Source organism: Zingiber officinale, chromosome 5B (genome assembly GCF_018446385.1).
Source record: "Zingiber officinale cultivar Zhangliang chromosome 5B, Zo_v1.1, whole genome shotgun sequence".
Lineage (NCBI taxonomy): Eukaryota > Viridiplantae > Streptophyta > Magnoliopsida > Zingiberales > Zingiberaceae > Zingiber > Zingiber officinale.
The window spans coordinates 124,176,276-124,203,325 of NC_055995.1; the positions used below are offsets into that span (position 1 = coordinate 124,176,276).

Genomic DNA, 27,050 nt, shown 5'->3' on the forward strand with positions numbered 1-27,050 from the left:
AATGTAATGTAATCTTGATTACATTACTACGTTTGGAAATGTAATGTATATAATATTTGATTACATGGATGATTACATTCTTTTGTTTGGTATATATTATTTTTTATCAGGATTTGTAATTTGTATTATTATAAAATGACAAAAATGTCCTACGACCTCTACTGACGGTCGCTGCACTTCTATCCGGCGGTGGGCGGCGGCGGGCGGCGGTCGGCACCGGCGGTCGGCGGCGGGCGGCGGGCGGCGGCGGGCGGCGGGCGGCGGCCGGCGGCGGTCGGCGGCGGCCGGGGGCCGACGGTGGACTAAGGGTATATTCGATATTTAAATTTTGGTGGGACGGTGACCTCGTAATGTAATCGGATTACATAGCATTTACTTTGTAATCCAGATTACAAAACTTCACTACATTTTGTAATCCAGATTACATTACATTACAAGTTTAAAAGTGAAACAAACAAAATAATCTGCCTTGTAATGTAATCAGGATTACATTACAAGGCAGATTACGCCCTACCAAACGCAGCCTAAACGGCAGGGGAAGTTCCTGACGCCAGAGCAAAGGAACCGAAGAGGTTTGCCGACTGTAGCCACTGGTGCTTGCCCGGATTGCCCGACACTTGGAACGAACTCCTCTTTGCCTCCCTCCTGTAAACCAGCTTCCCTGCTTCATGAACAGAGGCTGGTGGATCACAATCCTCGACGGTGTGACTCAAGATTCTTATGGCGCTTATACATTATTTTTGAATCTAATTAGCAGCAATAGTTGAATATCAGTCGACGTAGGTATGCAAATTGACTTCTTGTAGATTTCATGCAAGAAGAGGCAGCTGTGACCTGTGTATTTGTGGCGTAGCAGAATGCTGCATCATATCCTTGTTACGTGCTCACTCAACCACAGAATTCAACAGTTTTTCTTTCAAAAAACAAAAAGAAAAAAGAAAAAAGAAAGATAAATCATGTTATTGGAAACGAAGTAGAGACCAGTATCACCTGCATCTTTTCTTGTCGAATTACAAGATCAAACGAGAGAATGTTCTCTTTAGATGTATTACACTTCATTTTCTGGGGATAGACAATCTTGCCAGCATATTCACTTTCTCCTAATCGAATTATGCTTTGTAATTTAGGTTTATTGTAGTAGATTAATTTAAACCACCTAATTAAGGACTTGTTATATGTATGAAAAAGAAATACTTGAACTGCAAGAAAAGAACAGAGTTGAAGTACTCCGAAAAGCCCGATCCCTTGACCAATTAATAACTATCATAACCGTGATTTATGCCTTAATAAATTTTTAATATAGACTCTTTTTTCTTAAAATTTATACTTTGACAATTATTCAAGATATTTTAGGGCATTCGTTTTCTATGCTATTTCCCATTTTCAATCTCTCTAAGAGAAGAAATGATCATTAAAATCACTCTCTATAAAATAGACATTTGAATTCATGGTTTTAATCATCATCTACTTACCAATAATAGAGTTGTTTGGATTGACAAACATTGTAAAGAAATAAAAGCGTCTTAGAATATCCCAATCAAGCAATGGCTTTATAAATTTTGAGAGTACAAGTATTAGGTAATTTTGTATGCAGAAACACCTATATGGCATGAGATCAAGTGCTCAGATCACACAACACAGATATCTACGTCGTTGAAACATTTGTTGCTGTCAATTGCTGCATGAGGTTGGAGTACCATATGGACATCAATGCATATAGATGGATCGATACAAAATCAAATTCATTCACTTTTACCTTAGTCCATTAGCTAGGTGATCACAAACAAAAGGCATGCAGCTAACTCAATAGTGTTGGCCGAAGGAATCATATTAATCCATTGAACTCTAACTGAGAATATATGATAAGTGGCATTCAAATCCATTAAACAGAATATTACATTTCATTAAGTAGAATTTTGTCAATATTCTCTCTATTTATTTTCTAACATTTTTTTTTTCATCTATTAGATTTTGTACCAACACCATCAAATTACTATGGATAATAATGTTCATTATATGTACAGACACACACACACTTACACATATGTTCTACTTATCTCATCTATCCATCTCAGTATTTACTATCAAAGAATATATCAAAATGCAAGAATAAAATGCAAATTACAACTTCAGATGGCTGCAAAAAGATTATAAAATAGACAAAATAACCTCATGTGATCTTCACCATCACTTTAAACCAAGTTAAGGCAGAGAATTAACCAAACCATAGAAAATAAATTTTGCAAGCAAAAGAAGACTTGAGGCAATAAGTAAATGGGATGTTTCTAAAGATAATTATCATATTCAGTTATAATCCAGCCATCATCGACCCATAATTTCTACTCCAAAAAAATGCCCAATAGCAAGTTGAGCATCTGTTGTCACTAAGATAAAAGTACCAACACAGTATTTAATAATTGTTAACCCTAAAAGTAGTCATAATTTCTACATTTAAAAGCACATAATTGCAAAAGCAACTATTGTCATCAAACAAAGCCTACTTTTAATTTCTACTTCCAAAATAGCACGAATGCAAGACAAATTGATCCTGCTGAAACAAAAGTACCAGCACAGTACTTCATAATCTCAAATTTTACTGCTTCAAGTCCTGCTTCCACTTCAATAATTTCCTATAAACAAGAACAAAAAAAATCAAATTACCAATGCAAATAAGAGTTTATACAAAACTATCAAAACACTATGACCTAAAACACTTTACCCGGTTAAATTTGTTTGTTAATTTAATAACCAATTTCTTAAAATCTCTCTCCAATTTTTCATTTTTTCGTACCACCGAATTAAAATGACCATCCTGAAATCAAAAGATAAACTTATAAATGGAATTAGCAAATAATAAGATGAAAAAAAAAAACATCATTAGTAGATAGAAAGCTTTTAATAACTTTATGAAATATCATAAAAGTATTCATAACAAAATAATTTGATTAACTGATAGGTATTTGTTAATCAATATTTCAATAAAATAACAATATACATAGAATTTCTAGTTATGTGATATAAATAAAATCAAGATTCCACCAATTAAATCTTCTTTGGAGACATTGATCACTAGTTTATATTTAGTAAATATTTATCAAATTATAATAATAGAAACGTACATCGAATAATAGGTATGATCATTGCAAAGATAAGGTTAAAAAGTTAAATCTAATTTTCAAGTCAAACTAGGTCATAAAGATAAAAACCTAAATGCCATTCAATGCCACTTAAATCAGAAATATTATCATGATAATATTTTATACTATCTAAAAGTTCATCTCAAGTAATAGATATCACAATAACTAGCACAATAAAATATAGTCTAAATATCTCAATATTACTTATAATAGAGGGATGTATGATTCATTTTCCAAATCAAATACTTAAGACATACGTAGAACCTAATTTGCATTGTTCAAGAAATTTTTTATTGTTTGATTAAATCTTATTCTATTTTCTAAAATAATAGAGCAAAATCAACAAACTATGCAAGTAACTATCATATCAAGGTTAGACATATCTAAAAATTCAAATCCCAAATTCAAACTTGGTTTCAAGGTTCAAACTCCAAATCACACTTGCATTTTTTGATTACATCTCCTTTCCAAAATTAAATTCTAATGTCCACATTGGACTAAGGATAAATAGGTACATACATTCAACTATATTGGCTTGCATTCGCTAAAAAAAAATAATTGCTAAGTGTATAACATGAAGGGTTAATTTGGTAAAGAAATTGTCCATTGTAAAATTTAATAATTATGATGAAGAAATAAATTGCAGATATAAAGATTATATCATAAAGTAACTATAACTCAAAATAGATACACTTTGCATGTAGATATCTTCAACACAATATCCAAATTCCAAACATATTCTCCAACATAAGGTACTCTCTAATTTAAGATGAGACAAGAAATGATGCATTATTTAAGATCCTATCTATATCCTTAGGAGTTGTCATACTAAACAATCAAACTAAATTAGCACATTCATCTTTATTAGTTAGAATATAAAATAACTTAAAATTTCCTATTTAAAAGGAGGGTCAAATTACAAAGAGTATTCAAAAATTGAGTAAAAAGATAATAGAATGAAAATAAATAAATGAAGTCGTATTGCATTCATCCCATTGAGTGTTGACAAAGCAAATTTTGATATAGTGTCAATGACAGTAGTACATAAAACTAGGACGATTGAAATAAGCAACTGCAGCCACGTTAGTGGTGATGATAGTAGGTAATAAATGTGTGGCATTCACTCGGAAAAATGGATGATACATATCACTTTTGGTGGTTATAGTATTTGATGGTGACGATAATGATGATGTCATGTGGGGATGCAATAAAATGCTAAATGAAATAAAAAAGTACAAAAAAAATTTAAAAGGAGGACAAAATGCATGCATGCAAATTCACATTGAGAAAAGTAAATTTAGAATATCTTTTGAACAGAACATAGTAAGACTATTGGGTAGTTGATTCAAGCGACCATATCAATTGACTTAGAAAATGAAATCATTTATAAGCATATTAAGTACCTTCAAAGAATGTTAACGATAAGGTGTCAAAAAATTATTGACACTCCAACGCATTTCAATATTCACTAAAATCGTATAAGTTACAATATTTTAATACACAACACTAATGAATAAAAATCTTTTCGAATCAACTAAATATAAGCATTAAGAATCAAACAAATAAAAAATTGATAATTACATATAGCATAGTAATTTTAAAAATGGACAAAATTATTTGTCAATTAGCTAAACATGAGATATATTTGCACTTCATATTACCTGCATGTGTTTCATTTCTAACTTGAATTGAGATAGGTCAGAATTTTGTTTCGCCATAAACTATAAAAACATCAAATAAATTATCAACTTCTGTAAAAAAGCATAATAAATTTCAAGAATACTTAAATGGATGTCAAAACCTCATTGATTGCCGACTTTGACACAACAGATTGTGCCAAATGATCTAAACTAGTATTCAAAAATGTTGTCAATGTTGATATGATTATGTACGCTTGATTAGGAGGCAAACCTTGAGCCTCTAATCTTCTAACCTGCAAAAAGATTATAGCAGAATTCAATTTCACTAGTAAACAAATTCAATTTCGTTGTATAGAGCCTACCAGAGTCGATGTGTCAACAAGATAAGTATTATTTCCGTATATCTCTGTAACTTTCGAAGAAGACGAAGAAGGCGAAGAATAATACTGCAGAGACGCTAAAGAGGGTCGGATCAGTGACACTCTCTTGGAAACGATCGATAAGAGCGACATTGGAAACGAAGAGAGTGAGCGGCAAGGGGAAGAGAGCGAGCTGCCGAAACCTAGAAACCTGCAGGTTATTGTATTTCATCCGTTAGATCGTTAAGGATGTTTCATGACCGTCCGTTAATTAAAAATATTTTTTTTAAAGAGATATAATAAAATAAATACTACATCTTATTTTAGAATAAACAACAAACTCAAATTTTCCAATTAACTTGACAGAGACACTAAACTCTAAACTTGATTGAACAAATCATGCAATTTCTAAAGCAACACAAATCATGCAATTTCTAAAGCAAAATAACAGAAGAAAACTAACAGTTTTCTAGAGCAAAATTACAAACAATCTAAAGCAGGACATATTGAAATTTAAAGGCCATATCAAATACTTAACAAATTATATCAAGCTTATCTCCTGCCTTCAAGAACACCTACGGCAGACCCATTGAATTTTTATTTCCAAATTTCTGATCTTTCAGTTCTTACCTCACTTATCAACCATTTATATTTTCTAAGGATTCAATATGCCATTCTGCTTTTTTTCCCCTCAAATAAAAGAATGGAAGTAAAAATTATCAAAGAAATCAAGCTAAAAGAGAAGGTTAAGACTATAAGAGCAGGGAAAGGACCTCGTGCAGAAAGAATCTGGCGGCTTGATAAAAGAAGGGAAAGGACCTCGTCGGCGAGAGAGGAAGGCGCAGCAGGGAACAGAGCTGGTCGCGGCGAGAGAGAGATCTCGCGGCGGGGAAACCCTAGTTTGGACGGAGAGCTCGTCGCGGCGAGAGAATTTATAGAAAATATATATATTTGTAGAAAATATATATATTTATAGAAAATATATATATATTTGTATATTTAATCTAAATTCAATTTCTCTGATTAGGATTTATAAAATTTAAAATAATAAAAATGTACTATAAATGGTTTTCTTGATTCAAATCTAATAGGAAGTGGAGTAATATGGGCTTTTCATTCAAGCCCAAGTATGAGAGATTCCGGGTCAATGAGATTTGGATCGAATAATAATGCTTGAGATTTGAGAGGTTTATTTAGATGACAAAGTCGATCGATCTGGAGTGGTGATGGATCTTTCTAATAATAAAAGTGTTATTGTCATAGATAAAAAAATAAAAATATTATTGACATAAAAAGGTAATAAAATAAATAGAGATTTGGATCGAATAATAACGCTGGAGACTTGCGAGATTTATTTACTGGTGATGATTCTTTCTAATAATAAAAGTATTATTGTCATAGATAAAAAATAAAAATATTATTGACATAAAAAGGTAATAAAATAAATGGAGATACCGGATATGAGAGATTTGGATCGAATAATAAGAAGTCCAACATTAACGAGGAATCTCTAGAAATGGAGATATACCCACCCGAAACGAGCCATGGAGAAAACGACGACCACAAGAAGGACGCAGCCGCAAAGGTGAACCCAAACAGAGGCCAAACATGATGGTCAAGCTCAGGAGGAAACAGGAGCCGAGGAAGCTGAGAAGAAGCAACGACAGACGTGGTGGTGAAGCAGACGATTATTCCGAACCTGGTGTCGCTAATTCTGAGTAGCCAGGAGTTGCAGCGGCGGATGGCGATGGAGGTGCTTCGTTGTGTGGGTGCTGCTGCATGGTCGTCAACGTTGGCAGCTGACAGTGGCTGAAGCCGGAGATGATAATGGCGATCGATGAGCCTCGTGGAGCAGCAGTGGTGGGAGTACATCAACAGCCTGCAGCGCACCATCGACGACCTCAAGCTGTCGCTTTAAAACCCTGAATTAATAATATTAACCTCATTCACTAATTTTATAATTATAATAAAGCCCAATCGAAGGAATTGCGCACATTAAGAAATTGTAGATCAGAAATACCCAAACGGCAAGGGATCCCAAATTGCAAGCAAAGTTAAGGCTTGAAATAAGAGTCGCACTTTATTATCTGACTACAGAGGCAAGGTGAAACGAATTTATTAGATTCTCAGAAGTGATGAAAAATCTTGAACATCCAAGAGCAAATTGCAATTTTCCCAGGCAGAAATTATCTGCAAAACTTTCCTTGCCTAAACGGGTACAATATACATCATGGTACCAAAAGATTCAAAACATTGCAGGGTAGTCATGTTAGTTGTGTTCGAAGCATTTCATTTGTTGAGATATATGGAATAAACACTAGAAGTTGACAATAAGATAAAAGTCACAGGAGGAAAATGGCCAAGCGTGACATTAATGAGATTATGTGGCATCCCGCTGATCTATTCTTAGATTAACACAAAGAAAATAAATTATGAATAACTATTAGCTATTACTGATACCAAGGCATGGAGGAAGACATTTATAAGATTATAAACTGTGAGGTGCACGTGTTTGGTTGAGTCTGTTTGATTGCGACATGACAAAGGCGCCTAGGAGAGTAATGGTGTCTCCAGTGGCAGAGAAAATAAATTATAAATAACTACTAGCTATTACTGATACCAAGGCTTGGAGGAAGACATTTATGAGATTATGACCTGTGAGGTGCACGTGTTTGGTTGAGTCTGTTTGATTGCGACATGACAAATGCACCTAGGAGGGTAATGGTGTCTCCAGTGGCACTGTCGCCCTACAGTCTTGGGACAAACATGTCCTTCATCACCGTAGCTCACCCCTCTAAAGTAACAGGCGGTCATAAAAAACACTAGGGTTGAGATCAATAGCTCAAACTTTCTGATATGCAGGAAGTTACAATTGCATTGAGAAAATGAGAGTAATCAATAATAAGGCAAAGTCAAATCAAATTACTGTCAAGTTTATTTATTTTAATTTGTTTTAAATCAGCTTACGCCACTGGAATTACTCAAAATCAATAGAAAATAGTTTCGAGATAAAATTCAACTTGCGATACAATAAAACAAATGGCGATATATTTAGAAGTTCACATGTTTTTTTTTCTGCCCTATACAGTGGATACAATTGTAAAAAAAAAAAAATACATCTTTAATAACGGTTGATATAGATATATCGATATTAACGGTATATTGAAAATTTTAGTATGGTCAATATTGAGTTTAAGATTTTGATACGATATATACTGTATCGATACTGAAAGTTGAGTATAAACAATATGAAATTTATACCATATTGAAAATTCGATATATCAAAGTTTCGGTATATTGAATTTTTGGTATGGTATCGATATATATTTGTTTTATATCAAAATTTTTGGTATAGTATACAATATCATATAAAAAAAATTTGGTACGGTATACCATCCTTATTGTTCAGCCTTGATAAAAACAATCTTGTCCAAACTGGAATTTGATGTAGAGCAAAGGTTGTTTCTATCACTACACATCAAAACAGTACATAACTTGAGCAAGGAACCTTTTCAGGCCAAGGAAATTAGGGCCAACATAAGCAAGAAACCTTTTCCACCTTGGTGTCTACCATTTTTCACAGTCTTCTCTAAGTCAAGTAGCTAAAACAAAGACAAGGATCCCAAATTAACAATGAGATAAAAGTCTCAGGAGGGAAATGACCAAGTGTGACATTAATGAGATTATGTGGCAAAAGGCGATTCACTCGCCCCTAGCGGCCTCACCAATCTGTCCCTAAGCCAACATGGAGGAGTTAAATCACGGATGACTACTATCCATTAGTGCAAGTTGCCAAGGCATGGGGGAAGACATACTTGGACGTGCCGAGTGTCGAGATAGTAACAACATTATGAATTGTGAGGCGCAAGTGTCTGGCTGAGTCCGTTTGACTGTGGCATGACAAGGGCTCCTTGGATGGTAATAGAGTCTCTCGTGGTGTTGTTACCTTGCAGTCTTGGGACAAACAGACCCTTCATCACCGTAACTCACCTCCCCAGAGTAACAGGTTGTCATCGAAAAATACTAAGACTGAGATCAACAGTTAAAGTTTTCTGATATGCAGGAAATTACAATTGTAATGAGAAAATGACAGAAAGTAATGAGTAATGAGGCAAAGTCAAATCAAATTGATGTCAAGTTTATTTATTTTAGATTGTTTTAAATTAGCTTACATCACCAGAATTAGTCAAAATCAATATAAAATGATTCCGAGATACAAATTCAACTTGCGATACAATGAAACAAATGACGATATATTTAGAAGTTTGCATGCTTTTATTTTTTTTATGCCCTATACAGTGGATTCGATTGTCAAAAAAATAGATCTTCAATAACGGTTGATATAGATATATATCTATATTAATAGTATATCAAAAAATTTAGTATGGTCAGTATCGATATGAGATTTAAGATTTTGGTATGGTATACACTGTATCAATATTGAAAGTTGAGTATAAACTATATGAAATTTATATCATATAAAAAATTTGGTATATCGAAGTTTCGGTATATCAAATTTTTAGTACGGTATCAGTATATATTTTTCTTATATCAAAATTTCCGGTACAGTATACAATATTGTATAAAAAAATTTGGTACGGTATATCACTTATTGCTTAGCCCTGTCAAAAACACTCATGCCCAAATTAAAATTTTCCTTTGGTAGAAGGTAGCGTCTTCCTTGAGAGCACCAGTGTTGAATGTAGAAACAAATTATGCCTAAAAATAGATTTGTTGTGAGGATTATGAACTGTGAGGTGCAAGTGTTTGATTGAATCTGTTTGCTTACGGCGTGACAAGCGCACGCAGGAGGGAAACGACGTCTCCCTGTAGTATTGCCCTTCATCACCTCTGCTGCAGGTGACTTCACATAGATCACCTCCCTAAAGTAACAGGAGACCATCAAAAACACTAGAACTGAGATCAACAACTCAAACTTTCTGATCTACTGGAAATTACAATTGCAGTGAGAAAATGAGAGTGAGTAATCAGTAATGAGGCAAAGTCAAATCAAATTGCTGTCTAGTTTATTTATTTTAGATAGACGTTGTTTTAAATCAGCTTACGCCACTAGAATTAGTTAGAATCAATATAAAAATGGTTTTAGATAAAATTCAACTTATGATACAATGAAACAAATGGCGATAGATTTAGAAGTTCGCATGATGTTGTTTGTTTTTTTGCCTTGTATAGTAGATATGGTCGTCAAAAAATACATCTTCAATAACGGTTGATTTAGATATATCGATATAACCATATACCAAAATTTTTGATAAAATTGGTATTTAAATTGATATGAGATTTAAGATTTCAGTACGGTATATACTGTATCAATATTGAAAGTTGAGTATAAATGATATGAAATTTATACCATATCAAATATTCAGTATTTTGAAGTTTTGGTATACCGAATTTTATGTATGGTATCAATAGATATTTTTCTTATATTAAAATATTAGATATAACATACGATATCATATAAAAAAAATTTGGTACATTATACAACCCCTAGTGCTTAGCCATATCAAATTCACTCTCACCCAAACTGAAATTTGATGTTGAGAGCAAAGATTGTTTCTATCACTACACATCAAAACAATACATAAATAAATAAATATAGAACAAATGCACATAATAATCTTGAGATCCCAACACAACAGCTACAGGAGTAGCGATCACTGCTAGCTCTATCACCAACCTGAGGTTAAACTTTACAAATGTAGGGTACTCTGCTTTGCATAGTTCAACCGGGTTGTTCCCTTCATTTATCTATCATGTTAATCCATAGGTTTTGTGAAAAAAAAAGTTACAAGTGTCGATTAGTATCACCCACAATAGCTCGTATTTGTGTTTTGCTCTAGCTTGCAAATCAGTCTCCACTATCTTAAAACAAAGCAAATTAATTGATACATTTCAAAAACAAATATAAAAAAGTTTAGAGAATGAGAAAGATGTTATAGTTTCCAGGATCAAGGTTGGCCAATGAGACAAAGAAATCAAGGCCAACATAAGCAAGGAACCTTTTCCACCCTAGTGGCTACCATTTTTCACAGTCTTCTTTGAGTCAAGTTGCTAAAAGAAGAAGAAAGGACAAAAAGTGGTAAATCTATGACAAATATCTCTGTAATCCACATGGTGTCAAAGTGCTCAGTAGAGGTAAATAAAATAACAAAAATTTTGATATACAACACATACTATACTAACATATACCGAACATATATGCCAAAAATTTTGGTACAACCAGTATTGGAATTGATATGAGATTTAAGATTTTGATATGGTATATACCATACTGATACCAAAAGTTTAGTATAAATGGTATAAATTTATACCATTCAAAAATTCAATATACTGAAGTTCTGGTATATCAGATTTTTAGTATGATATTAGTATATATTTTTATTATACCAAAATTTTTGGTATAGTATATGATATCGTATAAAAAATTTTGGCACGATATACGACCCCTAGTGCTCAGCCCAGTCAAATGCCCAAACTAGAATATGATGTTGACAGCAAAGGTTATTTGTATCACTACATATCAAAACAATACATAAATAAATAAATTTAGAATAAATGCACATAATAATCTTGAGATCCAAATACGACAACTTCAGATATATTAGCAGCAATTACAATCAGCTCTACCACCAGCCAGAGACAATGCTTCACAAGTAAGATGCTCTGCTTTGCATAGTTGAGCTAGGTATTTCCATTCATTATTGATCATATTAATTCATAGATCTTTTGAAAAAATAGAAAGTTATAAGTGCTAATTGTACTAAAAAGTTATAATAACAAAATACTAAAAATATGGTCCTATATGATACTGATACGGTATGGTGGTAAAAGATAATGATGATTCTAATGATAGATAATGCAAATTAAAAAATTATAATAACAAAATACTTAAAATGTGGTCCTATATGATACGGTATAATGGTAAGAGACAATGACTATTCTAATGAAGCTTCAAATTTGAAGTTGTGTATTTTATGGAGTTTAATCTATGGATCATATCGGGATGTTGTTTGTCTATATATCTATATAATGATAATTGTGGGCATCTAAGAGTGTGGATGCTTTTTACAAATCGAGACACTTGGATAATCCAAGACATCTCAATCAATTTATTTATTTATTTTTTTAATTTCAGTTATGTTAAAAAAAAATTATCTTTAGGATTTAAAAATTGAATTATAGTATCAATTATAAAATAATTAAATTGTAAATAATTAAATGTACACAGAAGGTATAAGATAAAATGTGTCAGATAATAAAATTATATATATGTCATAAAATTATCGTTGTCGGTTGTTCATTGTGACCTAATTGTAATTTTTCGACCTCTCGATGGTCATGACTTGAATCTAACTGTGATTTTACGGTCGAGTTCAGGCTGTACAAGGAGGGTGAGAAATTACTAATTAACTAACTGCGAAGGAGGTCATAACCAATGATTGTGATTTTGCGACCTCATCACAACTGACAATTGTTGCAAGTAGTCGAACTGATTGTGACGGCTGATAATTGCAACCACCCATAATTTTGCAGGAGTCCCGGCGGTGACATTGGAAAATAATTTCTTTAATAGTTTTATAAACGAGGCCTTTATTAAATATAAAAGTTAAGTGTACTTTTTTACATATTGTAAAAGGTTAAGTATACCATATTGCTAAATCAAAATAAAAGCTTTTCATTTTACCAGAATAAACAGGAGCGTCCTTTTTTTATTTTTAATAAAAACAAACTCCATTCTTCCGTCTCCTCTTAAATGATGTTATTATTCTCTAAAATATTATTCCTATATTATTATTTTTCATCATCTAGCCCTATCAATCAGTTAGAGCATCACTGCAGCTGTCTTATCTAAAAATGTATTTTACTCTAAATTTTATTTAGGATGGTTCAAAAATATCAGTTACTTTATTATTTTTTAAATTTAATATTTATAAATAATATTTCTTTAAATTTTAAAAATATTCATTTCTGGAATAGGATAGTGAAAAGAGAAAATAAAAATAAAAAATAGATATTGATACAGCGCATGTTCGTGGGTCAGTAAGATGATATGATTAGGAGTCAAAATCACAGGATGGTCAGAAGTCCAACCTCCGTAGCGGGTCAGAAGTCCAGCCTCCGTGGCTGGTCAGAAGTCAAGCTTACGTGGAGGTCAGAAGTCCAGCCTCCGTGGCTGGTCAGAAGTCCAGCCTCCGTGGCTGGTCAGAAGTCATGCTTACGTGGAGGTCAAAAGTCCAACCTCCGTGGCTGGTCAGAAGTCATGCTTACGTGGAGGTCAGAAGTCCAGCCTCCGTGGCTGATCAGAAGTCAAGCTTACATGGCCAGGGTCCAAGTCTCAGCTGATAGGGCGGTCAAAGGATAGGAGTATAAGTCGGACAAGGGCCAGCCCTGATAGCGGTCAAGGACAGGGCCCACAGGCCAGGTACAGCTGAGGACTGAGCCCACAAGCCAAGTAAAGGTAAAGGAAAGAAGGCCCTTGGCGCAGAACAAACTGGTTGTACAGGCCAGAACGTACAGGCCGTGGATAATAGCGGACAGATGCAGGTCGGGATACAGATCGGGCATACAGGTCGGGACGTACAAACCATGGATAACAATAGGTGAGCGCAGGTCGGGAAACAGACCTGATGTACTGGTTGAGACGTACAAGCCATGGATAACAATAGGTGAGCGCAGGTCGGGAAATAGACTGGCGTACAGGTCGTGACGTACAAGTCATGGATAACAATATGTGAGCGTAGGTCAGGAAACAGACCTGGCGTACAGGTCGGAATGTACAAGCCATGGATAACAGTAGGAGAACGCAGGTCGGGATACAGATCGGGCATACAGGTCGGGAGGTACAAGTCATAGATAGCAGTAGGCAGAAGTAGGTCGGGATACAGACCTAGCGTACAGGTCGGGACGTACAAGCCATGGATAGCAGTAGGCAAAAGCAGGTCGGGATACAGACCTAACGTACAAGTCGGGGCGTACAAGCCATGGATAACAGTAAAAAAAATCAGGTCGGGACACAGACCTAGCGTACAGGTCGGGACGTAGAAACCATGGATAACAGTAAACAGAAACGGGTCGGGACACAGACCTAGCGTACAGGTCAGGACGTACAAGACAAGGATAATAGTAAACAGAAACAGGTCGGGACACAAACCTAGCGTACAGGTCGGGGCGTACAAGCCAAGGATAATAGTAAACAGAAGCAGGTCGGGACACAGACCTAGCGTACAGGTCGAGACGTACAGGCCAAGGATAACAGTAAACAGAAGCAGGTCGGGACACAGACCTAGCGTACAGGTCGGGACGTACAAGCCATGGATAATAGTAGGCAGAAGCAGGTCGAGACACAGACCTAGCGTACAGGTCTGGACGTACAAGCCATGGATAACAGTAAACAAAAGTAGGTGGGGACATAGACCTAGCGTACAGGTCGAGACGTACAAGCCATGGATAACAGTAAACAGAAGCAGGTCGAGACACAGACCTAGCGTACAGGTCGGGACGTAGAAGCCATGGATAACAGTAAACAGAAGCAGGTCGGGACACAGCTCTGGCGTACAGGTCGGAACGTACAGGTCATGGATAACAGTAGACAGAAGCAGGTCAGGACGTACAGACCATGGATAACAGATGACAAAGGTAGGTCGGGATACAAGCCTAACGCACAGATCGGGACATACGAATCACGGATAATAACATATAGAAGCAAGTCGGAGTACAGATCTCGGAATACAGACCCAGCGTCCAGGCACTACAGGACAAACAAGTCAAGGAATCGTAACCACTTGTCAGAGAGTGTCAGAGAACAATCAATGTGTCAGGGAATATGCTAACAGTCGGGGCTCGCTACGCCTTTGGTTTTGCCGCCAGCCTTAAGAAGAGCCACGTGTTAATCACCGCCAGACAAAATCTGACAGCTGACATTCCCTGACACTAGCCAGGTCCCAGAAACATCTGTTGTAGTATAAAAAGGGATACTTTGTCTCTTATGCAGGTACGCTCACTCGTCATTTCTCGCTAGTCTTTACTTTTCGTCCTTTTCTATGTGTTTTTTGGGGAAAAAGTACCTGACTTGAGCGTCGGAGGGCCTGACCCGGGGACTTTTTCCCTGGTTTATTGTCTCTAACGACTCGTGGGCTCGTCTGAGTGTGCGCAGAACCGCAGTGTCATCATCCTGACCACCTTCCTTCGTCAGCCGCTCGTACGAACCTTTCGGGAGGGTGTCAGATAGATCCGACGTTGCAATGACTTTCCGTCAACTTCCAGTACATCGAGGTCCGCCTCCATCTGACTCAGCTTCCGGACGGGATCAGATATCTATATTGAATAAAAAAAAATATCCTAAATTATATATATTTTTATAAGAAAGTGGGCGTAGATAAGATAAACCTCTGTTATCGTAGTTATTATTTCTTAATTATTAAGATGAGTTCGTATCTGTCAAATACCATTATGCAGTTTTCAACAAAATTTGACTATACAATATCTCGAATTTGAAAACCTGAACATTAAAAATCATTGTAACTATAAAAAAAGACTTTCAAATGTACAGTAATCCTGACACTTGAGATTCGATTCTTCGTAGAAAATTTTCCTTTAAATAAAACATGGAATCACATAATGCTAGCGGCTAATAAAAAAATTTCATAAAATTATTCTATATTAGTAAAAATAATAATAAATTTAGAAATTCTTTAATATATTATAATAAAAAATAATTAAGCCAGTACACTATCCAGAAATCCTTCCCTACATTATAAATATAAAAGTACTTAATTTAAATATTATAAAATTTTAACTGCACGTTGCAATAAATTGCTCAAATTTCTATGATTTACAAATTTGTATGTCATGCCAGCATCAGTCTACTTTTTTTTTAAAGATATTTAAAGAAGTTAAGTATATCATTTGCTAAATTCCATATAGTTAGACGTCCATCCTACCATACCTCCCCTATAATATTTCCAGTACATTATTGTTATATTATTTATCTTTTATTATCCAGTCTCATCAATTATCAATTAGTTGTATGAATAAGATAATTAATAGTTATAATTTTATAATTATTATAAGTTTTGTTTTGAAAAAAAAAATAATTATTGATAATACATGTTTAAAATTTTAAAATCTTAATATGACATTAGTGGATTGCTAATCCAATCTAAGTCTACAATAAAATCGGACAAAAAAAAATTAATAATCCAGTTGAGCAGTTGATTGTTGATCAAAAATCCATCACGCTAAATTTGGAGAGCAGATTTCCTGATTTTTTTTTGGATCGGAGAGAGAGAATGGACCACTCATAAGTTATAATTATGATCAGATCGTGACCGCGATTGGTTGCGATCTCTTCCTGGATTCACCATTCCCTCTATGTTATAGTCTGATTCGGAGAGAGCGGTCAGAGGCCACCTAGAGGTCACCGATGATGGACAAGTGGCTAGGTTGCTGATGTTGAGTGGGGGTGGCGTCTGGACGGCCTTTGACAGTCCTCTTTGAACTAAAGTATAACCTGAAGGGGACGGTGAATCCAGGAAAACATCGCAACTATTACGATCGAATCGTGATCAAGATCCGATCATAATTATGAATGATTTATCTCCTTATCCAAAAAAACAGGGATTAGAAGATCTGTTCTCCTAAATTTGTTGGTGAACGAGCAATAGCATGTTGATAAATTTGAGATATAATAGAAAATAATTATGTATTTTTTTTAAATTTAAAATTTTGACACTCAATTAAAATATTATAAAATTTTAACCGCACCTTTCAATAAATTGCTTAAATTTCCATAACTTTGATTTTCAATCATTTTCAAATTTGTATGCACGCAGGTTGAGTGAAGCGTCTGGAGATGAGGCCGAGAATATATATCCGAGATGGAATGGATTCGAAGGGTGAGCCACCCTTTCAGTAATTATAAAAAACTCGAAGTGGCATTCTGATTTTTGCCTTATAATCGATCATTCAAGTTCATGCCGAAGCGACTGTCCTTCGTTCTCACTTATTCCTCTCTCTTCCTTTTTGTCGTCTTGTCCATATAAGTTCAACCTAGCATTCTTCTCTTGTGTGGTGGAACATTCAACAGTACATGTACCTGAAGAGAAAGCGCACCCAATCGAGTTTTAACGTCTCTTGCATTTTATTTTTACATTTAAAAAGAAATTACAATAAAAAGATGAAAAATAAATGTTTTCATTGGCCTTTTTTGGTCGGTCTCATGAGTGATTGCAATAATGACCCTTTTTCCAGTAACCTAAACAGTAGGAGAATTAAATGATCGCGAGAGATCTCGGACGCTCACCGTGTGCCGGTCCGGCCAATGCTAACCCGGCTCCGATCAATTTCATCATCGGCTCTTTAAATCAAATCCATGGCGTAGTAAATATATACTAAATAGTGCTGCATGCTTCAGTACAGCTTCGTCATGGAATACTACTTCTCCTCCCTTCCTCCTCCCCTCTTCAGCCGGAGATGGCTTCTCCTCTCCCTCGCCGCCCTCCTCGGCTACCTCTTGCTCTGCTTCACCCTCCACCGCATCTTTCCGGCCCCGAACGCTATAGCCATCGCTTCTTTGTCCTTTCCTCGCCCCCAGGGAGAACTCGACTCGACGCCGTTACCGCCGGCCCCTCAAGTTAGTCATTTGGCACCGACGGCCAACTTTCCTGGCAACGGCTCCAGCAAGGAGAGCGCGGAGGAGAAATGCAACTTGTTCGAGGGGAGGTGGGTCCATGACCCGAGACGGTACCCGCTCTACCGCTCCCAAAGGTGTCCTTTCCTCAGCGACCAAGTGAGCTGCCAGAGAAGCGGCCGGCCGGACTCCGACTACGAGCGGTGGCGGTGGCAGCCCAACGGCTGTGACTTGCCGAGGTCTTAACTAGTACAGTAGCAACGCCAAATTTAATTAGGAATTAATGCAGGCTAATTTAGAGACAATTACGGACTCATTTAAATGAATTAAAGGTTTAATGGGTCAGAGACGCTGGAGAGGTGGAGGGGGAAGCGGGTGGTGGTGGTGGGCGATTCACTCAACCGGAATATGTGGGAGTCGATGATCTGCATGCTCTACTCGGCGGCTCGCCGGAAGCGCGTCTACGTCAAGAACCGCAGCGCCGAGCACAAGCTCTTCCGTGCCCTGGTACATATTTAAAGTTTGTCCGTCTACTTTTCTTTTAACAAATTAACTTGTTTAATGTTGAATTATAGGATCACGATTGCACGGTGGAGTTCTTTTGGAGTCCGTTCCTGGTGGAGCTGAAGGAGAGGGAGGGAGACCGTGCCAAGATCCTGCATCTCGACAATCTCCCCGCCAGCGCTCGCTTCTGGCGAGGCGCCGACGTCATGGTCTTCAACACCGGCCACTGGTGGACGCACCACGGCAAAATGAGGGCCTAGGACTACTTCCAGCTCAGAGAAGAACTCACGGAGGAGATGGAACCCGCCGAGGCTTTCAACAGAGCCCTCAGAACTTGGGCTCGCTGGGTCGACAGCAACGTCGACCCTCGCCAGACCTCCGTCTTCTTCCGCAGCATCTCGCCGGAGCACAAGAGGTAATTCGGAAAGTATGAAACACAAAATGCAGAACCGAAATTTGATTTGAATTAATGTGAATGGTGGATTAAACTGCAGGGAGAATTTACAATGGTGCTACAACCAAACTCGACCCGTCTCCGACAACGAGAGGTATGTGTGGCAGTTTCCCAAGTCGATGGTGACGCTGGTAGAGAGGACCCTCCTGAGGATGAGGATGCCAGTGCGTTATCTCAACGTGACGCGGCTGTCGGGGTTCAGACGGGACGCCCACACGGGCGTGTACACTTCGAGGCAGGGGAAGCTCCTGACGCCGGAGCAGAGGAAGGAACCGGAGAGGTTCGCCGACTGTAGCCACTGGTGCTTGCCTGGATTGCCCGACACTTGGAACGAACTCCTCTTTGCCTCCCTCCTGGATACCAGCTTAACTACTTCGTGAACAGAGGCTAGTGGATCACAATCCTCGACGGCGTGATTAAAGATTTTAACGGCTCTTCTATATTCTTTTTTGAATCTAATTAGCAGCATTAGTTGAATATCAGTCGACGAAGCAGTGGTCAGAATCACTTGCATCTTATCTTAGTTGAACACGAAACGTTACAACAAGATCAAACAAGAGAATGTTCTCTTTAGGTAAGTGAACTTTCAGTTTCTGGGTATAGACAAGCCGTATAGACAATGTTGTCAGGTCAACAATTTGGCGTACCAATTCAATTCATATTCACTTTCTATCCTAATCGAATTATGCTTTGTGATTTAGGTTTATATAATAGATTAATTTAAACCCTCTGGTTCAGAAATTGTTATATGTTTGAAAAAGAAATACTTAGAACTGCAAGAAAATAACAGGGTGGAAGTATTCTGAAAACATGATTCCTTAAGAAATTAATAACTATCATAACCGTGATTTATGCCTTAAGGTATTTTTAATATAGACTCTTTTTTTCTTAAAATTTACACTTTCACAATTATTCATGACATTTTAGGGCCACTCGTTTTCTCTGCTACTTTCCCATTTTCAATCTCTCTAAGAGAAGACGTGAAATAATGTCCTAGTTCAACTTAGAAATGATTTGATTTGTAAACCAAAAAAAGTAGTTTCTGTTAGATGAGTAGCTCAATCTAACAACATTTCTTGGAATCTATATTACTTATTAGTAAAAACATTATTATTAAAATCATTCTCAATAAAATCGACATTTGAATTCATTGTTTTAATCATCATCAACTTACCAATAATAGAGTTGTTTGAATTGACAAACATTTTGTATGCAGAAACATCTTACATCGTATGAGATCAAGTGTTCAGATCACACAAGACACATAGATATCTTGTAGATGTTATGGCATCCAAGTGATCCTTGAATATGTCCTTAAAACATTTGTTGCTGTCGATTGCTGCATGAGGTTGAAGTACCACATCGACATCAATGAAACACAGCGCGGATAGATGGGTACAAAATCAAATATATTCACTTTTACCTTAGTCCATTAGCTAGGCTGAAGTACCAAAGGAATGCAGCTAACTCAACAGTGTTGAATCGTATTCATCCATTGAACTCTAACTAAGACTATATGATATAAGTAGTATTCAAATCCATTAAATAGTGCATTTCATTAATTAGAATTGTCTATAGTTCCTATATTTATTTTCTAACATTTTTTCATCTATTAGATTTTGTATCCACGCCACCAAATTACTCCTAGATGATAATTTTGTATCCACTGACACACAGACTTAACGTGCTTTACTAATCTCATCCATCCATCTTAGTATTCCCTATCAAAGAATAGATCAAAATGCATTATTGAAATGTAAATTACAACTTCAAACGGCTCTAGAAAGACTTCAAAATAGATGAAATGACCTCATGTGATCTTCACCATCACTTTAAACCAAGTTAAGGTAAATATGTCATGCCCTAATGTTATGAGATTGCAAAGAATTAACTAAAGTATAGAAAATGAACTTTGCAAGAAAAAGAAGACTTGGGGCATCCAACAAGCAAATGGGATGTTTCAAAATATAACTGTCATATACAGGCTAAGTTAAAATCCAGTGATCATCAACACATTATTTCTGTTGGGACCGATGTGCCCGCTAGAGGGGGTGTGAATAGTGTTTCGTCGCGCTTACGTCGATTTGCTTCGTCTTGTTGTTGTGCAGCGGAATACTCGAAGACAAACACTCACAATGCTAACAGCTAGGATTTAGTTGGTATTCACCTCAAGAATAGGTGACTAATCCAAGGATCCACATACGACACACTATCTCCACTAATAACAACTCATTCTTGATCGCAGCCGAAGGCGGAGAAGCCTCGTACAAACTCACACACAACAACACAACTCACAAAAGAAGAAAATACAAGATATAAATGAAATGCACCATTCTTCTTACTTACTTGTTGCTTGTTGTTACCTCTTGAAGCTTGGGAATGCACCCAAGCGCCTTCAAGAACTGGCGGTGAAGATCGGAAGAAGCTCGCGTGAAAATCGGTGAAGATCGTAGGAGAAGAACGCAAAGTTCTGGGCTATATACAGTGCCTCCAATCGATTGAAATCAACCCCAATCGATTGTCACGTCAGCACCGCTCCATCGCAGCCGTCCATCACCTGCATCCTGCGCAACGGTCGAATCCCAATTGATCAGCCAATCGATTGGAACAGTCTGAATCGATCCACCGATCGATTCAGATGTTTTCTATGTTCTCGCGATTGTGCGAGAACTCCCAGCTCCAATCGATCGACCGATCGATTGGAGATTCCCAATCGATTGCCCGATCGATTGGGAAGACCTCTGTGCTCGTGACTCATGCTCCCAATCGATCGACCAATCGATTGGGTCATTTCTTCCTTTGCAGCACATTCCAATCGATCGGCTGATTGATTGGACTCTGGTTCAATCGATTGACCATCCTGGACTTGACTCAATCTAAAGTCCAAAGTCTCCAACTCAACTCCCGGTCAACCGTGACCTGTTGGATCTCCATGCCTAGCATTTGGCCACACCCGACAAACCTCGAACTAGTCTTCTAGCCTCCTCCATCAGCCTCGCGCCCCTCGGATATCTCCCCATCCTTCACGTCTTGCCTTCAGGAACTTCCTTCGGCCTCATCCTAGTTGTCGGGTCTTCCTTGCCAAATCATACCAGGACTTACCTTTCCAAGACCACATACTTGGACTTACACCCTTTGTCAAGATCACACTTGGACTTTCCAATTGCCTGGCTCCTCACCAGGACTTTCTCCTTTGCCAATATCACACTTGAATTTTCTCCTGCCTAGCTCCACACTAGGACTTTCTCATTGCCTGGCTCCTCACCAGGACTTTTCTTTTGCCAAGATCATACTTGGACTTTTTCCTGCCTAGCTCCTCACTAGGGCTTTCCAAATACCTAACATTCAGTTAGGACTTTCCAAATGCCTAACCTTCAGTAAGGACTTTCCCAGTCAAGTCTACTATCAACCTTGACCTACTTAACTTGTATTCTTATCAACCTGGTCAATCTTTTAACCATCTTCACAACCGAACGATTGCTCCAACAATCTCCTTATATTATCAAATATCAAAACTCAAATCCTGATTCAAACTTGACTCAACTCAAAATTAATCAAACTGATCAAACTTGATCTAAAGAAATTGCTCCAATAATTTCTACTCCAAAAAATACCCAATAGCAAAAGTTGAGCATCTGTCATTGAAACAAAAGTACTAACACAGTATTTTAATAATTGTTGTCACTAAGTCTATTTTTTTAAGTCTATAATTGTAAGAGTAAATGTTGTCACCAAACAAAAACTACTTTTAATTTCTACACCTAATATGGCATGATTAAACTATTGCTTGTGAACCAAAACACCCAACACAGTATTTTATGATTTCGAACTTTCTAGCTTCTAGCTGTGCTCTCAATGCGGACATTTCCTATAAATAATAATAAGAAATCAAATCACTAATGTCAAATAAATGAGTTTATACAAAACTATTAAAATACTATGACCTAAAATACTTTATCCGATCAAATTTGGTCGTGAATTTAGCATCCATTTTCTCGATATCTCCTTGAATATTTCCAAACTTTTGTTGCATCGAAGTAAACCATTGTCTTGAAATCAAAAGATAAACTTATAAATAGAATTCACAACGGTAAGACAATAGAAGTTGAATGAAAAGAAATAGAATTACATCATTTGTTGTCACACAATAATACTTCTAAGTCTACTTTAAAAATAATAATAAGAAATCAAATCACTAGTGCCAAATAAAAAGAGTTTATATAAGACTATTAAAATACTATGACCTAAAATACTTTATCAATCAAATCTGGTTGTGAATTTAGCATCCATTTTCTTGATATCTCCTTGAATATTTTCAATCTTTTGTTGCATGAAGTAAATCTACATGTTCTGAAATCAAAAGATAAACTTATAAATAGAATTCATAACGATAAGACAATAATAGAAGTTGAATGAAAAGAAATAGACTTACATCGTTGGTAGATTGAATGCTTTTTTTAATAACTTTAGGAAATGTCATAAAAGTATTCTTAACAAAATAATTTGATTAATTGATAGCTATTTGATAGTCAATATTTCAACAAAATAACAAAATAAATGAAAATTTAATATTGTCTTGTTATTTAATAAAAATAGAATTAAGATTCCACCAATTATGTCTTTTTTAGTGTCTTTGATTCATTATTTTAATATTTCGAAAATATTTATCAAATTCTAATAATAAAAATGTACGACGAATAAAATTAAAATAAAGTTAAAGAGTGAAATCTAATTTTCAAGTCAAACTAGATAGTAAAGATTAAAAAAACTAAAAGCGCGCAATTGAATGTCACTTAAATCTGAAATATTATTATGATAAAAATTGTATACTATCTAAAAGTTTATCATCTCAAGTAATAAACATCGCAATAACTAGCATGATAAAACATAGTCTAAATATTTCAATATTACTTATAATAGAGGGATATATGATTTATTTTCCCAATCAAATACTTAAAAGACATACGTAAACCTAATTTGCATTGTCCAGGAAATTATTTATCGTTTGATAAAATTTTATTCTATTTTCTAAAATAATAAAGCAAAATCAACAAACCATGCAAGCCACTATCATGTCAAGGTTAGACATCTAAATTTTCAAAGCCCAAATTCAAGCTTGGTTCAAGGTTCAAACTCCAAATCACACTTGCATTTTTTTTATTACATCTCATTTCCAAAATTAAATTATAATGCCCATATTGGACTAAGGATAAATGACTACATACATTCAACTAAATTGGTTGATTTTGCTAAAAAAAATAATTGCTAAGTGTATAGCCTGAAAGGTTTATTTGGTAAAGAAATTGTTCTTTGTAAAATGGAATAATTATGATGAAGAAATAAATAGCAGATATAAAGATTATATCAGCAAGTAACTATAACTTAAAATAGATACACTTTGCATGTAGATATCTTCAACACAACATCCAAACATATTCTCCAAAATAAAAGACTCTAATTTGAGATGAGATAACCAATGATGAATTATTTAAGATCCTATCTATCTATATCAATACATTCATTCATCTTTATTAGTTAAATATAAAATAACTTAAAACTTCCTATTTAAAAGGAGGGTCAAATTAAGAAGAGTATTCAAATATTGAGTAAAAATAAATAAATGAATCCCTCTTAGTTACCACTGTTTCTAATTATATAAATAATCATTGGCAATATCTGAAATTATCCTTTTAAATTTTACTAATAAAAATAAATATCACCCCAGGGACATAGTTGAGTTGACTAATATGTAATAGATATTATTACAATGGGCAAGATGTCTAATCTAGGAAAAACAAAGAAAAATGTTCTCCCCGTAGTGACCAACTGTAGCTTTCCGATTTATCTCCTTACAGATGCTTGTAGGGTCGGTCATGTTGGACTGTTAGGGTGGCAAATTCTATTTTTTACTATAACTAATAAAATTAAATATTTCTAATAATATATATTTAAAAAACTATTAATTTTTTTCATCGTTTAAAGTGTCATGCCGAAACGGTCGAAACGGGCGAAACGTCTCGTTTGCTTGGCGACCGGTACTGGCACGACCCCGACACCAGACCCACGATAGGTGCGACATGTTGCGCGACTCCGTGGTCACAGCGGCGGGATCGCTCAACCCTGCAACAGTAGCGGAGGGGTCGCATAACCCTTCTGTTGCCGCCATGGAGACATCATACGACCCTGCGGTCACTGCAGAGGGATCGCACGACTAATATTTTTTTAAAATATTTATGTTTTTAATTAATATATTTTATATTTAAAAAATATCGAAATTATATCTGCACGGCACGATATGCTACCAAAATCGTATCATTCCGATCCAGGGCCAAAACTTCAGCATTCGTTGAAATTTTAAATCTTAATTTTTTTTTTTCGCCTAGGACATCAAGAATGATTGAGAGGTCCTGTCTAGTCCTATCAATCATGGCAGTTATCTTATTTAAAAATTTATTTTACTTTAAATTTTATATAGGATAGTAAAAAAATAGTAGTTTCTTTATTCATTTCTTAAAATTTGTATTTATGGCCCGTATTTTTTAAAATTTAGTAAATAGATTTTATTTCTTACATAAAGAGAAAAAAATAGAAAAATTGATATATTGTTTAGTTAAAAATAGATATTTAAATTTAATAAAAAAAAGTTACCTTAAATTATATATATTTTTGATAAGAAAGTGAGCGTAGATACTCTTATAAATAAGATAAACCTCTGTTATGGTAGTTATTATTTTGTAATTATTAAAATGAGTTCGTATCTGTCAAAGACCATTACGGAGTTTTCAACAAAATTTGACTATGCAATATCTCGAATTTGAATATCTAACATTAGTCAACTGCTAATCGACTCTCGGCCCGGGATAAATCATACAAAATTTTAATAATCGAGTTAAGCAGTCGATGGTTGATCACAAATCAAACATAGTATGTTTAAACCAGAAAATACTGAATATGAAGTCATCAATATGATTCCATAAAAATTTTATACCACTTAGGGAAAATTAAGAAACCTTTATTATGGACCACCTAAAAGCGTAACATTTCTTTATTATGAGTCTCATATAGAAGAAAAATCATTGCAAATGTAAAAAAAATCTTTCAAATGTACAGTAATCTTGACACTTGATATTCGATCTCAAGTTACGATTTATTTATAAAAAATTTTCGTCCAAATAGAACGTGTAATCACATAATGCTAAGCTTTTAGACCATCTACCATGAGTACATCTCAATTTGCTCTAGCGTTTAATAGAAAATTTTCATAAAACAAAATCGATCGTTTTAGATTCGATATTAGTTAAAAAAAAAAAAATTAGAAATCCTTCAATATATTATAGTAAAAAATAATTAAGCCAAGTCAACTTTCAGAAATCCTTTCCTACATTATAAATATAAAAGTACTCAATTTAAATATTATAAAATTTTAACTGAGCGTTGCAATAAATTGCTCAAATTTCTATGATTTTCAAATTTGTATGCATGCTACCATCAGTCTACCTTTTTTTCCAAGATATTTAAGATATTTAAAGACGTTAAGTATACCATTTGCTAAATTCCATATAGTTAGACGTCCATCCTACCAAACCTCCCCAATAATATTTCCAGTACATTATTGTTATATGATTTATCTTTTATTATCCAGTCTCATCAATTAGTTGTATGAATAAGATAAATAATAGTTATAATTTTATAATTATTATAAGGTCTTGTTTTGTGAAAAAAATCATTGTTGATAATACATGCATGTCTAAAATTTTAAAATCTTAATATGACATTAGTGGATTGCTAATCCAATCTAAGTCTATGATAAAATCAGACAAAAAACAAATTAATAATCGAGTTGAGCAGTTGATTGCTGATCACAAATCCAACACGCTAAATTTGTTGGTGAACGAACGGTAGATGGTTGATTGGTTGATAAAATTGAGATGTAATAGAAAATAATTATGTATTTTTTTATAATTTAAAATTTTGATACTCAATTTAAATATTATAAAATTTTAACGGTACCTTGCAATAAATCGCTTAAATTCCCATAACGTTGATTTTCTATAATTTTGAAATTTGTATGCAAACAGATCGATAAGTGAAATGACAATCGGCAGGAGAGTGAAGCATCTGGAGCTGAGTCCGAGAATATATCCGAGATGCAATGGATTCGAAGGGCGAGACCCCCTTTAAGTAATTACAAAAAACTCGAGGTGGCATTCTGATTTTTGCCTTGTAATCAATCATTCAAGTTCATGCACAAAGCGACTGCCCCTCGTTCTCGCTTATTCCTCTCTGTTCCTTTTTATCGCCTTGTCC

The 27,050-nt window shown here is 35.3% G+C and overlaps 1 protein-coding gene and 1 pseudogene across 1 annotated transcript; one reads left to right on the top strand and one right to left on the bottom strand.

The window, feature by feature from the left end:
* Nucleotides 1-2,267: 2,267 nt before the first annotated feature.
* On the bottom strand, nt 2,268-6,072 carry LOC121985766. Its single transcript, XM_042539394.1, has 6 exons — nt 5,910-6,072; nt 5,140-5,347; nt 4,939-5,070; nt 4,799-4,858; nt 2,720-2,812; nt 2,268-2,630 (listed from the first exon to the last, which is right to left on the bottom strand). The coding sequence occupies exons 2-6, from the start codon at nt 5,287-5,289 to the stop codon at nt 2,511-2,513; spliced, it is 555 nt and encodes a 184-aa protein (XP_042395328.1). The 5' UTR covers nt 5,290-5,347; nt 5,910-6,072; the 3' UTR covers nt 2,268-2,510.
* Nucleotides 6,073-17,581: 11,509 nt separating this feature from the next.
* Nucleotides 17,582-19,150, top strand: LOC121987011 (annotated as a pseudogene).
* Nucleotides 19,151-27,050: the final 7,900 nt, after the last annotated feature.